This window comes from Columba livia, chromosome 3 (genome assembly GCF_036013475.1).
Source record: "Columba livia isolate bColLiv1 breed racing homer chromosome 3, bColLiv1.pat.W.v2, whole genome shotgun sequence".
Lineage (NCBI taxonomy): Eukaryota > Metazoa > Chordata > Aves > Columbiformes > Columbidae > Columba > Columba livia.
Window position 1 is genome coordinate 4,344,742 of NC_088604.1, and position 22,499 is coordinate 4,367,240.

The window sequence follows — 22,499 nt, forward strand, 5'->3', positions numbered from 1 at the left end:
TTGCCACTGTGGGCCATCATCTAGGAGAGGGACAGCAACTTTTTAACAAGGCAGCGTGGCAGAGTGCCCACGTGCATGGCTTGCAACGGGGCAGGAGCGCTTTATCCTGCATTTTGCGTGAGGGGGGAACTAAGGCCAGGGGATTTATCCCTGGTCACAAAGCGGGATGTTGCGCTTGAACATGAGCAGGGACAGAACTGGGAGACCGTGGTGCCAGCACGTTCCTCCTGCGTGTTTTAAGGGAGATGGGAATGAAGAAAGGAAGATTTAGGAAAGCTGTAGCAGGAACTGGTACTTTCTTAGGAATAGTGACCACAAAGCAGGAGAGCAGAGAAATGAGGACTAAGGAATTGAAGCACAAGTCGGAACATCTGGATTCAGCTGCATCTTTGACATCAACCTCTGTACAGGCAAGTCCAACTTGCCAAGGTTAAGACGAGCCTCCTACATCCCTCCTCTCATGAAAGGGAAAAGGAAGTAGTTATCAAGATTTCTTATCTGTTTAAAGCTTATGTATTTTAGAGGAAAGACTGGGCTATTGTGTTTATACACGCTACTGTAATACACGTCAATAAAAAAGCCCAGCCTGTGAATCCTCATGCAAGAAGAGTGGATGCTATTGTGATATACCCCATCTATGGCCAGAGGGATCCAAGGACAAATGCTAATGGGTCTTTTAAAAAAACTCTCAGAAGCCCGGGCTTGTTGGCAGTCACTGAGATATCCATATATCTGGTGAAATATTGAGGGGTTCAGAGACCAGACTGTTCTCCCACACCACTCTCTACACTGCTTCAGCATTTATCCAACTGACCAACAGACTTCCAGATGAAGCAATACAAGCTTGGCTGGTTTTTTAATTTCTTCCACCTCATCTATTGGCCCTGAAGGGCCAAATATTTCATTAAGGTGTGTTAGAAAGGATATTGCCAAGGAATGAGTTTAGTGCTCATCACTTCATAGCTAGAGAAACTGTTTTGGATTGAGAACAGGTCTTACCTTCAGCCAGCAAAAAACCCCAAAGAACTGCAGGATAAAGGATGAGCCATCAGTGGGAACAGCTGCAGAATTTAAGACACAGCAGGTGACTTAATACCTTAAATTTTGAACATGTTCAGTTCTTTTTTTCCAGGGCTGCTAAGGCCTCTCTCTCCGAAGTCCACAGGAGCAGCAGGCAATATGGGGAAATATTCTTCCCCTGACCTAGGCCCTCAGACCATCTTCAACAGCCGCTTAGCAGAACAAAGAAGGAAACATTTCACTTAGAGCTTGTTGCTAATGCTTTGCGTCTCTGCCCTTGTTACCTGTGAGCTGCAAGAAGACCAGATAAAGAGTTAATGGGTAAAAGGACCTCTTGTGAGGCAACCTGGCTGCTGCAATATCTGGTGCTTGAGGTAAAAATCGTTCCCTTCTTTCACATTCTCTCCTGTGTGGCTGGTGACACATGAAATGACCAAAATGCCATGTTCCTCTGACTTGGAAGCTCTTCTACTTTTTGCATTTGGCTTCATGTGCTTTGGATAAACCAGTTCCCTCTTCTGCAAATAACCATCTGACTTTTCACGTGTCAAGGGTGTGTGTGTGATATCGGATATGTACTAAATACGATCCCTAAAACACTATCACCAAGCAGTTTCTTCTCAGCATACCACAAGTCTCTGTTTTTGTTTCATGTTAAAAAAAGTTAACACTCCTGTTTCTCTGTTTTGCTAATTTCTCCCATTCTTTTCCAGGTTTTACTTCATGGAAACTTAAAACTTCGGCCTAACAGGTCCGGTGAAATCCCTGTCACTTAGGCAGAGGGCGAGACGTTCGCAAAGCACATCTCTCCCTCGGAAATGCGTCTCTTTGCAGAGTTGGCTGCTCGCCTGCTTGGATGGCAGTGGTTTTTCCTAAGCCTGTCTGGAACGCTAAGGCTGAAGGCTCTGCTTTCGTGGCACTGGAGGCCTCTCTTGCAGCCACAGATGACGGCATCTCGCCCTCTGGTGGGTAAAAGCAAAACAGTACGGAAGCCTTGCTCCTTGTATGAAGAAATAATAATTAAAATTAGTAGTGTGGTGGTAGAAGAGGGAAAAAGAGCAGAGTTTTTTGAGGATTGAAGTTCATACCAAGTGTATATCCTGGGGAATGGGGTATGTACATGAGTGCACATGATCCTGCTGGTAAAGGGACTTTAAACGAGGGATGATCATCAAGATCATCGCGTCTGACCATTAACCTCACACTGGCACTAAATCATGTCCCTAAGGACCTTATCTACATGTCTTTTAAGCCCCTCCAGGGATGGTGACCCCACCACTGCCCTGGGCAGCCTGTTCCAATGCCCAACAGCCCTTTGGGGAAGAAATTGTTCCCCAGATCCAATCTAATCCCCCCCCAGGTCCCTCAGCTGCTCCCATCACACTTGTGCTCCAGCCCCTTCCCCAGCTCCGTTCCCTTCTCTCAACTCGCTCCAGCACCTCAAGGCCTTTCTTGGCATGAGGGGCCCAAAACTGACCCCAGGATTCAAGTTGCAGCCTCAGCAGTGCTGAATACAGGGGGATGGAGGATAGAGCAGGTACCATCAGCCCTGTCACGCAGTGATGGAGAAGGCTGATGAGGAGCGGGCACGGAGTTATGTGACAGAAAGGGATCACAAAATGAACACACCAGGGCTTAAGCAGGGTCACCTCCAGCCTTCGCATGCCAGCTAGGAAGTGCCTACAAGGCACAGTTAGGGCAAAATCCCCCAAAACATTTATTGAGAAGTGACTGCGCTGGGGTGTTTCCCTGCAGTGCGTGTAATGCAGGCAGGATGTGGACTATGCATGACGAGTTTGAGATTGGGATGCAGCTGCAGGGCTGCGATCGTGCTGGGAGCAGGAAGACACGGTGGGACGGTTCCCATGACTCGAGTGTTGCCATGGAGGGATGCAGGCTCTTCAGGAAGGACAGGTCGAGAAGATGAGGAGGTGGAGCTTAATTTTATGCACACGCTGAAATGTTTTGCTTGAACAGTCACTTCCATTCGCAGCTTGGCCACCAAAGCTGCAGTGCTTGGGTGCCAGGCCACCAAATCACTAGATACTCACCTCTGATGCCAATTAAGGGAAATGGGACACCCAGGTACTTTTGTGGATGATGAACTTCAACCACTCTAATCAGTGTCAGGGCACCTCTCTCGTGCAAAGGGAATGAAATCAAGTTGTTACAGTGAAACCTGCAAAGTGCTTTGAGATGCACAGATAAAACCACACCCTATTGTTCATTATTGTTATAATTAATATCCACTCCAATATATCCACTCTGTAATTATTATCCACTTTACTTCCTAAAGACTCATAACCTCTAGTTGTGCATTTGAGAATTTCACACCACAACAATCATTTTGCTTTTACAGATTTTTTTTTTTTCACTAAGGTTTTTAAATAATGATCAGTACAGTAGAAAGCTTAAAATATTATCAATGTTTGCAACAATACAAAGTCAGCAGATGAGAGTTGGGAAGGGGATGGTTAATATGGAACAGTCATACCCTTCCCAGGGAAAAAAATACAAACTCTTTTGTACTTCTGCTTAGTAAAAACAGTGCTTAAAAATAATCTTGTCAGTAAAAGATATAAATTGCAAGGCACACGAGGAACCCGTCCTTGCCTTGTTACACAAATCATTAGGCATAAATACAAGTTTAAGGCACCTCTCTCCATCCTCCTCTTCTGCTCTGTGCACCACTGGCTGTTAAACTCAACCATGGACCATCAGCACAGAGGCTGCTCAGAGCTTCAGGTGCCTTCAGGATGGATTCTGAAAAGAAAAAGCAGAAGGCACATTGGGATGAATTTTCGGGAGTTGTCCTGTACAGATACGGGTTGCAAGATGTACAAAAAATACTGTCTCAGGAGCAGAGATTCCTGGGGGAGAGGGTTAGGACCTCAGGCCCTTCAGGATCTCAGATTTCCTCAACCTTTGGTGGTCAGCTCTTCAAAGCATGGGCACCCCTTCCCAGCCATGCCTTCAGAGAAACATCATGATGGCAGGAGGTGTTCTCCAAGCAGTGAGCCCAAGGAGGAGGCCATGAGAGCCTCTCAGGGTGAGCTCAGCATTTATCACAGCGGCACTTTTACTCTCTCTGGACCCAGCCCTGGTCTCCCCTGTGTGAACGGCAGGACTTTGAGAAGTGCCCGGTTGAGATGCAGCAGACTCCACGGCATGTGGGGTCTTCCCATGTAGGCAGCCAGGTGCATAAGGCACAAGCACGAAATCTGGGGATGAGGGAAAGAAAGAAGCCAGTTGGAGGAAGAGGAGGAGGATGGAGACCAGGATGAAGGAAGCTCCAGTGTTGCGGAGTGCCTTGTGACACAAGGGTGCATCCTCACAGCAGCAGCGATGTGTGTGGTGATCCCCTGCTCCATCAGCCCATCATGGTAACAGGAGGTCAGCTCCAGGCCTGAGAGCAGGGCCACACGGAGACGTGAGCAGCTTCACCCAAGGGGTCACACGAGAATATGGAAAACACCACCACTGTCACATGATGGCTTCAGAAGGAGAAGTTTCACTTCTGCTGGACCAAGGAGGAGAAGAAATATGACCAGAAATACCTCAGAAGAGCCATGGGGGCACCTCCTCTCCCTGTCCCTGAACCAGAGGGTGTTACTGTACCCATCCTCCTTCGACAAGGGCAGGACACATCATCTATTTTCAAACCCTTAGACAGGGAAACACCTGGGTGACCCCTTCCTTTAGTACCAGTATGACTCCAGGTGGCAGCAGAGCAGGGTTTGCTGTCAGCAATGATGCCCATTCCTTCCCAGTTTTCACCCAGAAAGGAGCTCTGGACCAGCCCAGTTTACTCCCTGCACAGGACCCCACTGATGCCATCCAGCGAGATTCACACTCAGTGGCTTATTCTGCTTTATCTACCACAAAAGGCAAATCAGGCTATGAGAAAAAAATCACTGCTGCCACTGGAACTCTTTCCTCAAGCTGGGAGGAAACGCACCAGCAAAGCCACAGAGACCACGGAGGGAGCAGCCCATCGGTGCAGCAGAGCTAACTGAGCAACCAGCTGCTGTGCAAGCTGCCTGGAGGCAGCAGAATTCTCCAAGTTAAAACCAGCAAAAATGACGTTTTTTCAGCAGGATTGGTTTTCTGCCGGTCCATCTCCTGGCATCGGCTCGCTCTGCGGTCAGATGAGCTTCTGTGCAAGGGAAGGGGAATGATGAGGTGTAAGTGGGACCATCTCTGCTTGCCGCTCCCCCGAGGCACATTTACTGTTAGATCAGCATGGCTGTACCATCAAATTACACCGTAGGAAATGAAGTAATTAACTTCTCAGCTAGCCTGGATGTAAACCAGGAGGCCAAGAGTGATGAGAAAGCGTGGACTATACGACCTGAAGGCTCCCCTATGATTTCTTCTCTTGTACTCAAAACTTCCTTCCTTCTCCCTCTGTATTTAATTTGTTGATAGGGCCATGAGTTTCAAATTAGTACACGAAACACAGCAAAGCACTGACTAACAGATCCGTTTCAGAGACACTTGTTGTCTGGCCCACCTTGCTCCTCCAGTACCATAGCACTGTTTCCTTCAGGCTAATCTTGACCCAACTAGGATGCTCTGCACATATAAAAGCCAAAGGCAAAGCCTTTCTGGATAATAAATCATGCACACACACACGTACACAAACACACACATATCAATAGTTAAAAAAAACAGATCAAGTGCAGAAATCAGTGCTTGTCACGACAAATCATACCCCAACCCTCAACTCTGCCTGCTCAGAACCAGCAATCACAATTCATTTGCCTGCCCTTGGGTTCAACGAGACCAATCTGTGGCTGGCAGAGATCCCATGGCTGCTTTGCTTTCAGCAAAGATTTATACCTTCTAGGAATCTGCCCGATGTGGAAGTGTTTGAGGCTGCAGGTCTTGCACAATGTACAGCTGGGAGGAGCTGTGCCAGGCTTTACTAAGCAGTGGGTCAAACAGAAGGTGCGTGAGCTGACTAGGACCATATTTCTGCACTGGCTCTGAGCATCCTGTCCTGCAAGTGCTACCAACTTCAGTGCAACTGAAGTTCCTCCCAAGCAGGCACAGAAGAGACTCGTCTGGTGAGGGAAACAGTAAATCAGTCCTTTCTACACCATGGACAGGACTGACCCACGGACATGGAGCGTCCCTGACCACTATCTTTGCCACTCGGCACAGGAATCTCCAAGTCTCAAGGAGAAACCCATCCCAAGGTTGCACAGGACCCTGATGCTGTCACTCTGCTCCTGCCTTTTGCTGTTAAACCTTCGTCTAGTGCTGATAAAACGTGCCAGATTCACAGACCCGCTGGTCAGAGAAAAGCAAGTCTGCAGCTTCAAGGTCAGCCTTCCTATGGGGCCCACCAAGGACTGCTTGGTGTTCTGAAAAGCACCATTAAGAGGGGAATAAAGACTACTTCACTTGCCCATGACTGCAGTACGGTTGTTGGAGGCCCAGAGCCTTTCACGTACCAGACAGGTCACAGCCAGGTTACTCTACACTGAATGGACAGTGCTGGAGCTCAGTCCGAGTCCTTAGATGATGCAGTCAATGCAGGAATGCATGAACCTGTCACAGAAGCAGCCAAAATGATGCACTGAAAGCATCACCCCTCCTGGGACCAGCACCCTGAACATGGGTGGCCTCAGGGGTGCTCAACCTCTGCCATTGGGGAAGACTCAAAGCCATCTCCAGCCTGACCCAGGCCCAGCTCCTCAAAGGCAACCAAGCGCTTCAAATGGAAGTGAGGAGCCTTGAAGACCTGTCGTATAGGCTACCAAATGGCTGTCAACACTACCACGACCTTAGGTGAAATTCCAGCTGCTGAGAAAGACCCATGTCCTGTTGGTAACCCTTGGGACAGTCCGGCTGCGTCGTTTTGGTGAGCAGCTCCACTGTAGCTGATGCGGTCAGACAGAAAGAGAAGATAGAGCTGAGCTAACATCTCCACCAGCAGACACAGGGCTCACGTTCAGATCCAGTTTGTCCTACAGGACCCCAGGCCAGGCCTAAGTCTCCAAACATGCTTTGCCAAAGCCACCTCAGCAACCTGGCGTTGAGATACTAGACAAAGGGACCCTAGAGAGAACCTGGCTTAACCCAACTGGAAAAGGATCCTACCAACCACTGTGCCCCGCACACCCTTGCACCGGAACCCTAGAAATGTAGACTCCTCCTGAAACCTTGCCACTACCTTTCATAAAACAGATCTCCCACAGACAGCAGAGATGGCAAAACCCAAAGAGGTCATCACATGCAGCTGTGGTCCTCAAGGTATGTTCTCCACTGCCTTGTGAGCCCCTTCTACATGCTCACAACCTTCCGGTTGCCTCCCCTGACATTCAGCAAGATACACCCCACAGCTTGAACAAGAAACCTCTGCCTATTCCGGCATCCTTGGTTCAATGATTAGTTCTGGCTTAAAACACCCCATTTCCCCTGGATGGCAAAAGGCAAGTTCCTGCTGTGAAAATGCATCCAGCATGAAATCTCCAGCCCTCCACCCAAGTCCCGGGTCCATGTTAGTCACAGCGGGTTAGGCAAAGAAGCCAGTTATGTCTCTAATATGTTATGCCCCTTTTCTTGATTTTTCACCACCCTGGTGATGTCACATTTGTGACTCTCAGGAGTCTTTTTTAGCCAGGCTGGCCTTGATCCTGCACCGCAGGATGTAAGCTGTGATGGCACTACAAGCCACCAGGCCAAAAAAAGAGACGCAAGAGAGATAAATGGAGAAAGGCCCGTGTCTTTTCAGGAAAATCTCCTGCCTGTTCTTGTAATCCAATAGAATGGCTTCCAGCTGTGACAGGGTGCAGATGGCCAGGAAGGCGTGGAAGATCTGGTGGCCATGGCCAATGATATCACAGGAGCCAGGGAAGTACTTCTCAGGGACAGGGCAGGAGAAGAAATAAGCGCTGATGAGGAAAAACAGTATCTGGTACGTATGGTACCAAGCGGCATCTTCCTCACAGCCTCCCAGGTGACACAGAACCACCCGATGGGCAACGGGACTGATATCCAAGATGAACGCCAGCCCTGCTGGGATCACCTGGCACATCTTCCTCATGACGGGGTAAGGCCGGCGGTACCGATATTTCGCGTAGCAGCAGCCGGCACAGGACAACCAGCCACAGAAAGCAGCCGCCGGCAGGAAGAAAAGCCAGAATTTGTCATACCAGGCTTGGTCGGAGCTGTAGTAGAAATGGGCCAAGGCACTGCCGTACTGGTAGATGCTGACTCCAACGTAGTCCACAAAGTAGAAGGTGTAGTGGTACAGCTCCGATTTGGACTGCAGGAGGTGGGCCAAGAGGCTGCAGGTCAGGTAGGTGACGGAGGAGAGGACAAAGACGAGCAAAGGCAAGGACCATGCGTCCACGGGTACCTGCTCGGCCTCCGCAAAGGTCTTGAACCTCAGCAGCACCGCCAGCGCTGCCAGGAGGTGAGTCCACACGTTGACCACCTCGTTGTGCTTCTGGAAGAGGCTGAGGAAGTAGTAGCGCCAGTCCTGGCCGGTGGGCCGGTACCCGCTGTGGATGTACGGCTCGCGGAAGAGCTGCGGCACCTCGCACTCCTTGACCGTGCAGGGCATCTGGGGCAGACCGTCCTCCAGCAGCCTGGGGAGGCGGCTGAGATGCTGCCCGCTGAGGGACAGCGTGCTGAGCCGCGCCAGGATGGCCGTCATCTTCGCCGTGTGTGTCGTCTTTGTGCCCTGCGGGGAGGGGAGACAGAGGAAACATTAATCATAGAATCATTCTGGTTGGGAGGGACCCTCAAGATCATCGCATCCAACCATTAACTAAACTCTGGCACTAAACCATGTCCCTAAGAAACTCATCTATGTGTCTTCTAAGCCCTCCCAGGGATGGTGACTCCACCACTGCCCTGGGCAGCCTGTTCCAATGCCCAATAGCCCTTTCCATGAATAAATTGTTCCTAATATCCAATTTAATAACAATGCATTGGGGAGAAGAGCATGTTGCCATTCTGGGTGGGATGAGGCATGATGTTTTCAAGGTGCTGGACCTGCTCTTAGGGGAAAGGGGCTTTTTTTGACTCAGCAGACCTAAATTCAGCATGGAGAAGGACGACACTGTCCTGTCCCTGCAGTTCAGCTGGTGTCAGATGGGCACAGCAATGTCACTCAGCTTGGAGCATGTTTGTGAGTAGCCAGGAGCTGCCAATAAGGGAAGGTAAGAAGCAGTTAGATGTCAAGAAAGCACCTGAATATTTGCAGAGGGAATTTTTCATAGAAAAACAGAATGGTTTCGGTGGGATGGGACCTCCAAAGCTCCCCCAGTGCCACCCCTGCCATGAGCAGGGACATCTTCACCAGCTCGGGTTGCTCAGAGCCCCATCCAGCCTGGCCTGGGATGTCTCCAGGGATGGGGCATCCACCACCTCTCTGGCCAACCTGGGACAGTGTTTTACCACCCGCATTATAAACACTTTCTTCCTCATGTCTGGCCTGAATCTCCCTCCTTTAATTTAAAACCATCACCCCTTGTCCTGTTGCAACAGGCCCTGCTCAAAAGTCTGTCCCCATCTTTCTTATCGGCCCTTTTAAGTCCAGAAAGGTTGCAATAAGGTCCCCTCGGAGCTTCTCTTCTCCATGCTGAACAACCCTTTCCCATAGAACAAACTTCTCAGGGGCAAAATTAAGGTCAAATTACTTATTTAAGGGATAACTTGCCTTTCTGCACCCAAGTGAAGAGGGTCCCAACCAAATCGTGGAGGTTGCAATACACCTGGCTTCCCTGGCACACAGCTTGCACAGGGGTGTCGTGCCTGGGGCTGCTGCAGGGACGGGGCAGAGGGAAACAGGCAGAAGTGCACAGTCCCAAATCTGCAGCGCTCCTCCTTCCACCTGCAAAAAGCAACAGGGCTGGAAGGTGAAGGAGAAACGAGAGGCTCCGCATCAGAGTTTTCAACTACAAGAGGTGATATTCAGGCCAGACATGAGGAGGAAATTGTCTGTGCTGAGGGTGGTGAGAGCCTGTCCCAGGTTGGCCAGAGAGGTGGTGGATGAACCATCCCTGGAGACATCCCAGGCCAGGCTGGACGGGGCTCTGAGCAACCTGAGCTGGTGAAGATGTCCCTGCTCATGGCAGGGGTGGCACTGGGGGAGCTTTAAGGTCCCTTCAACACAAACCATCCTGTGATTCTCTGATTCTCCGAGATGTGCCTGGACACTCAGAGCAGCCGAACGCCAGTGCTGGGCGCTGCTCTGTCTGCTCTGCTCCTTGGCAACCTCCAGAGTTGCTAAGCTCTGGCTGGAAAGCTTCAGATTCAGGGCACAGCAGGATCCTAATGTCTGCAGACAACCTCACAGCACTGAATTAACTTCCAGTACCCTCTATTTCCCTTCCAGCCTGGATATTTCTCTTCCCTGCTGGTGTTTATGCCACACACACAAAAAAAAGAGAGAACTCATCATAGTGATGTCCATGCTTGAACTGAATTTGATGTTGACAGAGCCTCACCAGACTCTGCAGGGCTCTGGTAACCCCTGTGCAGCCAACACATATATTTTTGCAGGAGTGGAGCCTGCCTCCTAAGCTCATACACACCCAACCAGAGCTGCAAGTGCAGGGAGATGGCCAACAATAATTCAATGCAAATCAGCATTTTGGCTGAGTGTGGGAAATGATCTGTTTTTCTTCTGTCAGAGGTGGGACAAGGGGTATAGTTTGTGTGGGTGCATGATGGGAGATCCGTGCTGGGCTGCGAGATGTGAAATGGTGTGAAACATGGAGAGGGATTGGACCTGTCGAATGGCCTCGGGGTGACACAGCACAAAGAGCAAAGTCAGAGCAGACGCTGCACCAGGTTGCAAGTCCCACTTCCTCTCGCAACCCAAAGCTTCTGATAACAGAGAAAATATTTTCATGTTGCTTCCTTGTTCTAGCAGATGGCAGTTGTCGTAACTAGGACTTGTATTTTCCAGTCAGTCCTCTCCCTGTGCTTACCAGGCTTTATGCCTCAGCACCTTTCACAGAGGAATCTGGCTGCTCAGTTTGATGGAGCTGCCTTAACTACAAAAGGTGGAAGGGAAGGTGGTCCCTGCAAATGGTATTTTAGTTTCACAGATGCATAAGACTGAATATCCTTGAATCACAGAATGTCCTGAGTTGGAAGGGACCCACAAGGATCATCAAGTCCAACTCCTGTCCCCGCACAGGACAACCCCACAGTTCACACCATGTGGCTGAGGACGTTGTCCAGTCTCCTCTTGAACACTGTCAGGCTTGGGGCTGTGACACCTCCCTAGGGAGCCTGTTCCAGTGTCCAGCACCCTCTGGTTGACGAACCCAGTGGAAGAAATTGTTTGCACTGAGGGTGTTGAGAGCCTGTCCCAGGTTGGCCAGAGAGGTGGGGGATGCCCCATCCCTGGAGACATCCCAGGCCAGGCTGGACAGGGCTCTGAGCAACCTGAGCTGGTGAAGATGTCCCTGCTCATGGCAGGGGTGGCACTGGGGGGGCTTTGGAGGTCCCTTCCCACCCAAACCATCTAATGATTCTATGATAAAGAGCAAGACAACCAGAAGACACACAGGCAGGTGACAACCAAGGCTGCCCATAGGGATGTTTGTTGATGCGAGCGGCGCGTCTCCTCTTCCAGCACCCTTGTCCTGCCCGCTTTGCATGCTGAAAGGGTCCGAGAGAGCCGGGCAGCGTCTGTCCCTGGCACAGGCTGGCACCGGCACTGAGGGCTCGGTGTGTACAGCGCGCATCGCCTGTGCGCAGAGCTGGGGAGAGCTCGTATGCTGCACATGTCCTTCCAGCCAGGCTTCAAAGCTGAAAAATGCCTGTTTTTAACAGGCCAAGGGAGGGGCAGAGATTTTCAAAATAATAGTCCGAAATCACAGGAAAACACATCTGATACTGCGATAAACAGTGCTGAACCAGGAACCTGGTAGGCTGCTTATTTTAAACGGCACTTGTGACATTAACGAGTGAGAACGAGTTGGCAAATCCCAGCGATCATGTGATGGACAAAGCAATGAGCAATTAACCTTAGAAATGGGAGAGAAAGGGCAAAAAAAAAAAATTAAAAAAAAAAAAAACAACAAAAAAAACCAACCCAGAAAGCCAAGGTCAGCACTGGCTGTTTCACTTTTCACAGAGCCCCTATTCTTTTCCCTGCACGGGGGCGTCGCAGCGGCTGAAAGCCACATTCATCAGCCGGGCATCTCGTTGAGATTCTGTCCTCACTCCCCCCATCTCCGGGGGATTCAGTTATTTTGGCTGCTTCCAATTAACAGCAACCAAGAAGCAGCATTTGTTTCGGGGAGGGAGCTGCAAGGCGAGAAGGGAATGGACGCTGGCCAGGCTGGATCATCGCGGCACAATAAGACCCGCGGCACAAGGAGGAGAATGATCCCCGTGTTCCAATTTTTCCTCTCCCTTTTGAAGAGGATAATGGAAAGCCGAGCTTCTTCCCAGCTTTTTGGGCACAGTCGGTTGGAGGGGTTTGAATGAGAAAATTTCCTACAGAGCACGGCTGATTTTCCCACTGGTCCAGCCTCGGCGTTGACTGGGACTTAGGCTGCGCCAACGCGATATATTTGTTCGCAGGACAGTATTCAGGCACCAGAGGTTAACACAGGCTTCTAGAAAGGCAGCAAATCCTGCTAAACAAAGCAGAGAGGACCAGGGAGCTCAGCTGTGGGGAAGTCTTTAATAAACACATTGTATTTATCACAAAATAAAAAATGTGGATAGCATAACAGCAGTGATCACGGAGCAGTAGGCAACGGGCCCGTTTTATGAGCCGCAGGTGATTAATTCCTGAATTCCTCTCTTCTGGAAGTGGAGCAAAAGCCCCTGGAAGGACAGCAGGTCATTTTGAAGCCTGGGGTTAAAAATTCACAGAATCATTTTGGTTGGAAGAGATCCTCAAGATCATTGCATTCAACCATCAACCCAACACTGGCACTAAACTATATCCTTAATAACCTCATCTACGTGTCTTTTAAGCAGCTCCAGGGATGGTGACTCCAGCACTGCCCTGGGCAGCCTGTTCCAATGCCCCACAGCCCTTTGGGGAAAAAATGTTTCCTAATATCCAATCTGAACCTTCCCTGGTGCAACTCCTTTATCTGTTAAGAAAAAGGGTCAAAATAACCTTCTATAAAAATTCAAATAAAATAAAATGGCTCAAATTCTACCTTTCCATATACACATACACACACAGAGCATGTAGCTGACCTGGGGTTTGTCCAAACACATATTATGACAAGAAAATGAACATTTTGTGATGCTGGGAGATGAGGCATTAGAGCCGGCAGGACATGGCAGGACCCCCCATGGATGGCACCGTCAGCTCCCCATGGTTCTTGTGGCCTGGAAGCAAATGGGGCCGGTGGCCAGCCCAGCCGTGCCGAGCAGCAGGTGCCTCTTGCAGCGGCTTTGGTGTCCAAACCTTGAGCAGGAGCCTGATTTTCATAGAATCATAGTTTGGGTGGGAAAGGACCTTCAAAGCTCATCCAGTGCCACCCCTGCCATGGACAGGGACATCTTCACCAGCTCAGGTTGCTCAGAGCCCCGTCCAGCCTGGCCTGGGATGTCTGCAGGGATTGTTCATCCACCGCCTTTCTGCCCAACATATACCAGTGTTTTACCACCGTATTTCCTGAGTGGGTACATGAATATACCTTCCATCCCAATACATTATCGTATTTTATTGTCTTTCCTGCCTCACTTTCTCTCCCCAGAGAGGGAAACTGCACAAAGTATTTGCAGGTCTGCGCTGGGGGAGTCTCTTGGCAGCCAACATGACTCTGCCGTGGTGGTCAGGAGCAGGGGGCTCAGGACAACTCCTCATTCTCTCAACCACCCCAAAACTAAGCTAGTGCTTATTCTGGTTGTCTTTGCTCTTTAGCACTACGCAGAGGCAAAAATGTTAATGTTCATTATTTCTACCCGTAGACCCTGTCTGAGAATGATCTCCTCTGGCAAATCCATCCCCTCCTATCAAAAATGGCTCAAGATTGAGGCAACATTCCACAGCTTTTCTTCCTGATCTCACCAAACGGTTGCTCTTCACACTATCCGGTCTGCTCACCACTTTCTTTTCCCACACACAGACACAACCCCCAACAGCCTGTGGCTCAGTTTCAGGTGGTGTGAGATCCCTGGGGTGCAACACCCACACTTACAGGCCTGGAGTTCACCAGTGATCAAACCAGACCGGGTTCCTGATCAACGACCTGCAGCCATCAGCGTGCTGAGGTGTCAGCACATCCCCAGACACGGTTTTGCTCCAGGCACCCTGCTACATTCAGTCCTGCGGGGACCACCGATGCAGTGGGATCAGCTGCCAGGAAAGTGCTTGGGTTTGGTTTTGTTTGGGGTTTTTGTTCGTGTTTGTCGGCGGGGGGTTGGTTTGTTTTTCCCCATTGGCTGAAAAAGGGGCTTGGATTTGTTTCAGCTGCATCTTGCTTTTAGCTCCTACATTTCCCCCCGCAAGGCCCAAAGGACACACAACCCTTCCCCTCCATCCCTCAATAGCGACCTACACAAGGCCATAAGCTTTTCCTAAAGCCACCAGCCCATGGCACAACTCTTTCAGTACAGATTACGGGTTCAAACTGCAACACAAGAGGTTCCACTTAAATATGAGAAGAAACTTGTTGGGGGTGAGGGTGGCAGAGCCTGGCCCAGGCTGCCCAGGGAGGTTGTGGAGTCTCCTTCTCTGCAGACATTCCAACCTGCCTGGACACCTTCCTGTGTAACCTCATCTGGGTGTTCCTGCTCCATGGGGGGATTGCACTGGATGAGCTTTCCAGGGCCCTTCCAACCCCTGACATTCTGTGACTCTGTCATTCTGTGAGATTTGCTGGAGACAGGAACTCCCACTAACGCAGGGAGACCTCAGCGAGCCCGCAAGTTCCTCCCTGCTCAGATTTATGTGCTGATGGGACAAGCCAGGAACCATCTGCCTGCAGGCAGAGCAACCAAACCAAACCGCCTGTGCACTGCTCAGGGCTCCGCACCCGTGCCGAAAGGCTCTGCACCGGTGCCAAAAGGTCCCGTGGAGCCTACAGGCCAAGGCTGCTTAATTTGCTGTCGTCCACAAAAGCCTCTTGCACAAAAACATTATTTTTTTTTTTTACAGTTGTGGATTTTAGAGCTTCGGTCATTAGAAAAAAATGTATATAAATCATGCAGAGCACTGTGGCTGCTGCGGGCAGAGTGCGGCTCTGTGCCAGCCCCCGGAGCTGCAGCTCTGCTCTTCCAGCACTCAAACCCTTTGTCTCAGCTGGGACCTCCTCGTATTTAACTGTTCAACCCCGCGAGCTCTGCAGTGAGTGACACCAGTGTCACCCTTCCAGGACCTTGCCAAGCCCTGAGGACCGGATGGCTTTGACTGCAATCACACATTAGCACACTATTCTAATCTACTACACTCCATGATTTCCAACACTGCCACAGACATCCTCATAGAACAATTTAAGCATCCAGAAGGGCTTGGGAAGTACGAGTGCATCCCAGGCTTTGCCATATACGGACTCCACTATGATGTACATCTGATGAAGATCGATGCTTTCCATTATGTCCAACTGGGGACAGTAGATAGGGGGCTCAAAGCAGCGCCTGATGAAGAGGTAACTGAGCTCTACGGTGGTATGCAGCATGTCCCCCTGTACCAGGTGAGTGACTTCTATGGCAAGAGTCCTTCACTTCAGCACTTTATGGACATTTTTTCCTTTCCTGAAATGACTCTGCTCTCTCCAGTCATTGATTCCTTCATAACTCATGGCATTGAGTTTGACCAGCTGCATCTTTACAAGGATGCAATTGGAGATGTACATGTGAAAGGAGTGATGTACAAATGGACTGAAATGGTATATTCTGCATGGGGATGAAATCTACACTGTGCTGAACATCCTGGTGAAACACAAGAAACTCTTCCTCATCACAATCCCCACCAAACAAGGGATGCGAGTTGTGCTGCATCCACGTTAAGTCCCTTCTTGATCCATCGGGGAATAAAAAGCAACCATGAGCAAGTTCTACTTGCCTGAAGGATGGAGGACATAAGGTATGACTGCATATGGCCGCACACCAAACGTGCAGCCTCTCCGAGCTTTCCTGGGAATTTATTCCTGGGGAGGAATTTCTTCAGCATAAATGGATACTGCAATTAAAGGGCCGCTGGCCTGACCCCAGGAACGGGGTTACCATGTGTACTGGCAGCTGGTGCGTGACTCGGGACGTGCAAGGAGCTGCAAGCACACAAACGTGACCCAACGGTGGCAGCTCTGCCATTCTCAGCATGTCACTTGCACCAGCCACCTCTCCCCACAGCAAAACCCTCACCCAGAGGCTCCGGCTGCAGCATCTGTGCCAATAAATAAAAGCACGGTGCCCAGCGACCAGAAAATCCCGCTGTGCACAGGGCTGTTAACCCACACCTCCAGCAGCCGGGCGGCAGGAAATGTGTGACGGCTTGTGGTTTGGCCCCGCGAGCCCGCAGGTTTCTAGGAACTATGTGCAACACGTATCACCCCTGCTGCACCCCGTCACAAGCAGCACCGTCCGCGGGTGGAACTCATGGCTGGCTGTCCCCTCCCTGCCCCGGCAGAGACAGAAAACAGACTTCAGAGCGCTGGATGCCAGTCCTGCAGAGCGCTGCATACGCACATCATCCCTTTTGTGATTTAGCTCTTTTTCAGCGACTGCTGCCACATCCTCATCCCAGCCCTTTCAGCCCCCTGTGGATGGCACCCCCAAAATAACCCATTTCCCAGCTCTGCAGCGACAATCCGCAAAAATGCCCCAACGTCTCCATCCCACGGCGCAGCAAAACGCCATCCCTGGCCACAGCAGCCTGGGGATGAAGCTCCGGAACTGTGCAGAACCGAACACAAATCATGTGCAGGACCAGTCTGGTACTGGTACCAGTGCCTGCGCACCCAGCACCAGTTAATCTGCGGCATTTCACCCCCCAGCACAGCAATCAGGAGGCTCCATACCCAGCCCCGCTCGTGCACCAGACACGTCGGTTTGACACTGAGCAAATGCCTGTTCAATGTAATTTTTCCCCCACTTCAAAAAAGTGAGATGCTCATGAAGTTATCAGGAAAAATCCAGCTGTGAAACTGGGCAATAATCACCAACAAAAGCGTCCTGGAGATGACAAGGAGGGAACAACCGTTCATCAGACCATTCAAGGCATGAGCTGGGGTGCGTCAAGTGAAACGGGCAGGTGGCAGCTCCAAAACAAACACCAGGAGCTGGTTCTTCACGCGGCTCACGGCTAAACTATGCATCTCCTCGCCATGGCATCCAGAACGTCCCCGGGTCAAAGTCACGCAAGGAAAATCAACCCGCAGCTATTAACAAACACGGAGGACAAACGATGCCCACCTCTCTCCTTCAGAAAGCCCTGGAGATACAGGTCACGGAGGCTTGGGGGGGGGAATTTATGGCCAAAGTTCATTTATCCCCGTGCACTCCTGCCCTCCTTGCGCTTTCCCCCTGGCTGCAAGACCGACACCGGATTGATGGACCTTGGAGGGGGGGGGGCGAAATGATCGCGCATCGAGGTGCACGCGTGGTTTACCCACTCGGGGGACCCGCCCCAGTGCGCAGGTGCTGGGGTGTGCACCGGCCCGGCGTGACCCAACCCGCAGGGATGGAGGGATGGATGGATGGATGGAGGGATGGACGGGAGTGGCTGGGGAGCCGCGGTACCCACGCGGGGCAAGCGGAGCTCAGCAGGGGATGGAACGGTGGGTACCCGGCTCGCAGCCGGGCCCCGCGGCGGGTGTCCCGGGATGAGGCGGGGGGGGGGACCGCGGCTGCGCCCGCACTCACCGTCCGCGCCGTCCCCGCGCTCACCGCCCGCGCTGCCCCCGCACTCACCCCCGCGCCGTCCCCGCCGACGCCGCTGCCTCCCGCGGCCGCCTCCGGCAGCGCCGCGGCCGCTGTCCCGCGCATGCGCGGCCCGCCCCGGGGTGGCCCCGCGGGCCGAGCCCGGCCGAGCTGAGCCGAGCTGAGCCGAACCCGGCCCAGACACATTCACAGGATCACAGAATGTCGGGGGTTGGAAGGGATCTCGAAAGCTCATCCAGTGCAATCCCCCCATGGAGCAGGAACACCCAGATGAGGTTACACAGGAAGGTGTCCAGGCGGGTTGGAATGTCTGCAGAGAAGGAGACTCCACAACCTCTCTGGGCAACCTGGGCCAGGCTCTGACACCCTCACCGGGAAGAAGTTGCTTCTCAAATTTAAGTGGAACCTTTTGTGTTCCAGTTTGAACCCATTACGCCTTGTACTGTCATTGGTTGTCACCAAGAAGAGCCTGGCTCCATCCTCATGACACTCGCCCTTTATATATCTGTAAACATTAATGAGGTCACCCCTCAGTGTCCTCTTGTCCAGCTCCAGAGCCCCAGCTCCCTCAGCCTTTCCTCACACAGGAGATGCTCCACTCCCTTCAGCATCTTTGTAATTTTTGTAACATCGAGCTGGAAAAAGCAAGGTTCAAACTAGTTGGAAATCCTACGGCCGGGAGCAGCAGAGCTGGAGGGGGAAACCCGAGGGGAGACACCGGGATAGGGACAGAAAGTCACCAAAAAGTGGTTGGGGTGGGATGGGACCTCCAGAGGTGGTTGCCAAGGACCATGGGGTTTGAACATCTCCAAGGATGGAGGTCACATGAATGGAGATTCGAAGAAGGTTGGAGCATGAAGGGGGTTGGTCTCTTCTCCCAGGTAGCAAGTGATAGGACAAGTATAAATGGCCTCAAGTTGTACCAGGGAAGGTTCAGATTTGACACTGGGAACAATTTCTTCCCCAAAGGGCTGTCGGGCATTGGAACAGGCTGCCCAGGGCAGTGGTGGAGTCACCATCCCTGGAGGGGTTTAAAACACATGTAGATGAAGCTCTTAGGGACATGTTTTAGTGCCAGTGTTGGGTTATGGCTGGACTCAACAATCTTGAGAGTCTCTTCCAACCAAACTGATTCTATGACTCTATGGATGGAGATCTCTCCCAAGGATGGAGGTTCTACCTTCGAAGTAGAAAAGACAGGACCAGAGGCCATGAGCACACACTGAAACACTGGAGGTTCCTCTGAACATCAGGAAACACTTATTTTTACTGTGAGGCTGACCGAGCACTGGCACAGGTTGCTTGGGGAGGCTGTGGACTCTCCATCCTTGGTGGTCTTCAGCAGCCATCTGGATGTGGTCCTGGGCAACTGGTTCTGGGTGATCCTGCTTGAGCAGGGGGGGTTGAACCAGCTGATCTTGATAGGACAATAGGAAACAGCCTCAGGTTGTGCCAGGGGAGGTTTAGATTGGATATTAGGAACAATTTGTTTACAGAAAGGGTTATGAAGCACTGAACAGGCTGCCCAGGGAAGCTGTCGAGTCACCATCACTGGAGGTGCTTAAGAGACACGTAGATGTTGTTCATAGGGACACGGTTTAGGGGCAGAGTGCGGAGAACCATTTTGCCCTCTCTCATCTCTGTGTCAGCTTCCTTATGTGGGTTTTGCTTCCCCAGCCTGTCAGAACTGTTACTTTGTGATGGGTTTATGAGGGAAACAGAAGAAGTGCTTGTTCTGCAGGGAGAGGCAGCTTGGGAATGGGACTTTCCAGCTCTGATAAGGTCACTCCAGCCTGGATGAAGCTTTGGCACATTCCAGCACCATCCACCAGCATGATCCCAAATTGAGGAGGGGAAACAACTGTGGTGAATAAGATGGGCAGGAGACCTCCATTTTTCCCTGTCATAGAATCACAGACTAGTTTGGGTTGGAATGGACCGTTAAAGCTCCCCCAGTGCCACCCCTGCCATGAGCAGGGACATCTTCACCAGCTCAGGTTGCTCAGAGCCCCGTCCAGCCTGGCCTGGGATGTCTCCAGGGATGGTTCATCCACCACCTCTCTGCCCAACCTGGGACAGGCTCTCACCACCCTCACTGTAAACAATTTCTTCCTCATGTCTGGCCTGAATCTCCCTCCTTTGGTTTAAAACCATCACCCCTTGTCCTGTCACAACAGGCCTTACTAAAAAGTCTGTCCCCATCTTTCTTCTCAACCCCTTTTAAGTACAGAAAGGCCTCAATAAGGTCTTCCCAGAGCTTCTCTTCTCCAGCTGAACACCCAGCTCTCTCAGCCTGTCCTCCCAGCAGAGCTGTTCCAGCCTCGGATCATTTCTGGGGCTCCTCTGGCCCCTCTCCAGCAGCTCCATGTGTGTCCTGTGATCTGGCTCGGGAATGAGGATGGAGTATGATCAGCAGCTCCTGACCGCTCAGTGACATCCTGCACTCATTTTCCGCCCCTCTAAGACATCTCCCTCTGTGAGACCCGCAGTGCTGCTTCCTCACCCTCCTGCGCTCCTTAAATCTGCAGGGATGCTGGGTGGCTGGGAGATGGAGGCCACGGCATGGCTTTTCCTCTTCCACCTGGCTTTCCATCGTTGCTCACGTGGGAGAAGTGGGAATAACTCAGCTGAGTGCTGGTGATGGCCACAGCAAGACTTCTTTTCTTCCCATTTTAATTCCCATGAGGTAAGAAGGAAAATACGACCTAAGCAGAAGGGGATGATGGAGTGGGATGTCCCTGTGGCCTGCCCTTCTTTTCTGCTTGGATAAAAGGCTTTTTCCCCATTTATCTTTGAGAACAGCAACGGGGGGCTCCGTGTGTGATGACTTCTCTCGTCGTGGATACCAGGAGCTTGTTTTGCACACCAAGCTGGGTGGATGCTGCACAGTGAGACCCTTTTGTTCACTGGCTCCATGACTTGCTCTCAGTTGGGCAATACCTGCCAAGCCACGCTTTGTAATTCATCTGAGATTCATCCTGCTGCACTGCAGTCCCTGCTACCCCCTATCTTTGACTTTTTACACCCTGAAATTAATCACCACGTTCTTTCCAGGCAAAACCCAGGTGTGGTTGTGTTTGCCCAGGAGATTGTTACCAGCAGGCAGTTAATACCAGGTTGTACCAGGCTGGGCTCTCCCTACCCTTCACAGTCATCTGATAGAATCCAAGCAGGCTTTGCATCCTCAAACATATCCTGCACACCTTACCTCCCCACCCAAATACACATCATAGAGTGACGACTGTAGAATTATACAATAATTTAGGTGGGAAAGGACATTCAAAGCTCGTCCAGTGCCACCCCTCCTGCCATGAGCAGTACCTTTTCCCTGTATTTGCTTGTAATAAATAACATTGATCTGTTGTTATTCTGACCGGGTAAAAGAGAATTTTTGCTGTCTACTGGACTCCTTTCCACTGAACAAGAGTTGATGATGATAGTTTGGCAAGTTTTAGACAAGATTGTGGAGACGCATAATACTAAGGATTGCAAAAACAAGACATTTTTGGAGGGGATATAAACCTTCAAAACAAAATCTCCAGCTAATGAGGCTCAGGAGGGAAATTTCTTTATGATCTACAACTTTTATGCAGGGGTTTCTTTTATCTTCTATAATAACACAAATCGGTGAGTTTCAGGGTGCTGGGTGACATGAAGCCTTTGCAATTGTTTTGAATCCTGTTATATGCTATTAATTCAGAAAAAAAACCCAAAAAGACAACAAAACCAGCCCTAAGAACCCTGATTTACCAATTGCAGCCCCTACAATCAGAGAGAAGCACTTGATCCAGTTAATTTTACCACCTTCAGCTGCTCCCCTCAAGTTGCACAAGAGTTGTGTGGCAATTTGGGGTCAGGACTTTCCTGCCTTTTGGTGGTTTGCACAGAGCAGAGAGCCCTTCGTGACCATCAGATGATGATTGCTAATGGACCTTCCACAGATTGCTGCATCTTCCCGTCTCCCAGAGCCGGACATCAGTTGCTGAAGTGACCGGTGCCTCCCACCCTGGGGCTCAAAGCGGATCCTGGAGGTGTCGATGCAGAGATGATGATGCTTTGCATGCAGATGGGTGATTTCCAAGCTTGGGGGTGGAGAATATAAGAGGGCAGAAAAAAAGGAACCAGCTGCCACTGTCTTTAGTAACGGCCAGAACTCACGAGAGCAGCTGAGCCGGCTGAAATAGCAACAGCAGAGCTCAGGCCAGCTCTATCTGTGCCCTCCGGGCCTCCCTGGAAACGTGGTTGGTTGCCACATTATGCAGAGACGCTGGCCAGAGCTGTGCTGATTCAGCCACTCCTCTGGTTTCGTTTTGCTGCTGGAATTCATTTTTCTTTATGTCTTGAGATCTGGCCTGTGTTTTTTTTTTTTCTTAATTATTTTGTAATTTATTTTTAAAATTTATTTTAAAATTTATCTCCTCTTCCCTTCCCTTCCCTTCCCTTCCCTTCCCTTCCCTTCCCTTCCCTTCCCTTCCCTTCCCTTCCCTTCCCTTCCCTTCCCTTCCCTTCCCTTCCCTTCCCTTTTTTCTACAAATCACTGTATTTTGCTGCTGCTCAGTAGAAGACAATGAACCCCCCGTGGGATCTGTGGCACCTGCGCATCAGAAGTGGGACCACAAACAGATTTATTTAATTCTCCCATCACAGTGCTC

General features: G+C 50.9%; 1 protein-coding gene and 1 long non-coding RNA gene across 5 annotated transcripts; one reads left to right on the top strand and one right to left on the bottom strand.

Moving 5' to 3' along the window:
• Positions 1 to 1,255: 1,255 nt before the first annotated feature.
• On the top strand, positions 1,256 to 2,076 carry LOC110359114 (uncharacterized). Its single transcript, XR_010471079.1, has 3 exons — positions 1,256 to 1,394; positions 1,734 to 1,771; positions 1,855 to 2,076. It is a non-coding gene; the product is annotated as an uncharacterized LOC110359114 (long non-coding RNA).
• Positions 2,077 to 4,075: 1,999 nt separating this feature from the next.
• PAQR8 (progestin and adipoQ receptor family member 8) lies at positions 4,076 to 18,031 on the bottom strand. 4 transcript variants are annotated; one of them, XM_065055651.1, is made up of 3 exons: positions 17,878 to 17,967; positions 9,698 to 9,871; positions 4,076 to 8,716 (listed from the first exon to the last, which is right to left on the bottom strand). In XM_065055651.1, exons 1-3 carry the CDS (start codon positions 17,950 to 17,952, stop codon positions 7,631 to 7,633), a joined length of 1,335 nt encoding a protein of 444 aa, XP_064911723.1. In that variant the 5' UTR covers positions 17,953 to 17,967; the 3' UTR covers positions 4,076 to 7,630. The 4 variants fall into 4 exon arrangements, with proteins under 4 accessions (XP_064911723.1, XP_064911722.1, XP_064911725.1 ...); XM_065055650.1 differs by having other exon boundaries at positions 7,393 to 8,716; positions 17,830 to 17,967; XM_065055653.1 differs by lacking the exon at positions 9,698 to 9,871 and having other exon boundaries at positions 7,393 to 8,716; positions 17,878 to 18,031.
• Positions 18,032 to 22,499: the final 4,468 nt, after the last annotated feature.

What these genes read in the sequence shown, in the direction of transcription:
- PAQR8 (XM_065055650.1), bottom strand. Translation starts at nt 17,952, where the DNA reads ATGCGCGGGACAGCGGCCGCGGCGCTGCCGGAGGCGGCCGCGGGAGGC. An exon ending in GCGCGGGGACGGCGCGGACG is followed by an intron (nt 9,872 to 17,829) that starts GTGAGTGCGGGC and finishes TGCTTTTTGCAG; the next exon opens with GTGGAAGGAGGAGCGCTGCA. An exon ending in CTTCACTTGGGTGCAGAAAG is followed by an intron (nt 8,717 to 9,697) that starts GCAAGTTATCCC and finishes CCCTCCCCGCAG; the next exon opens with GGCACAAAGACGACACACAC.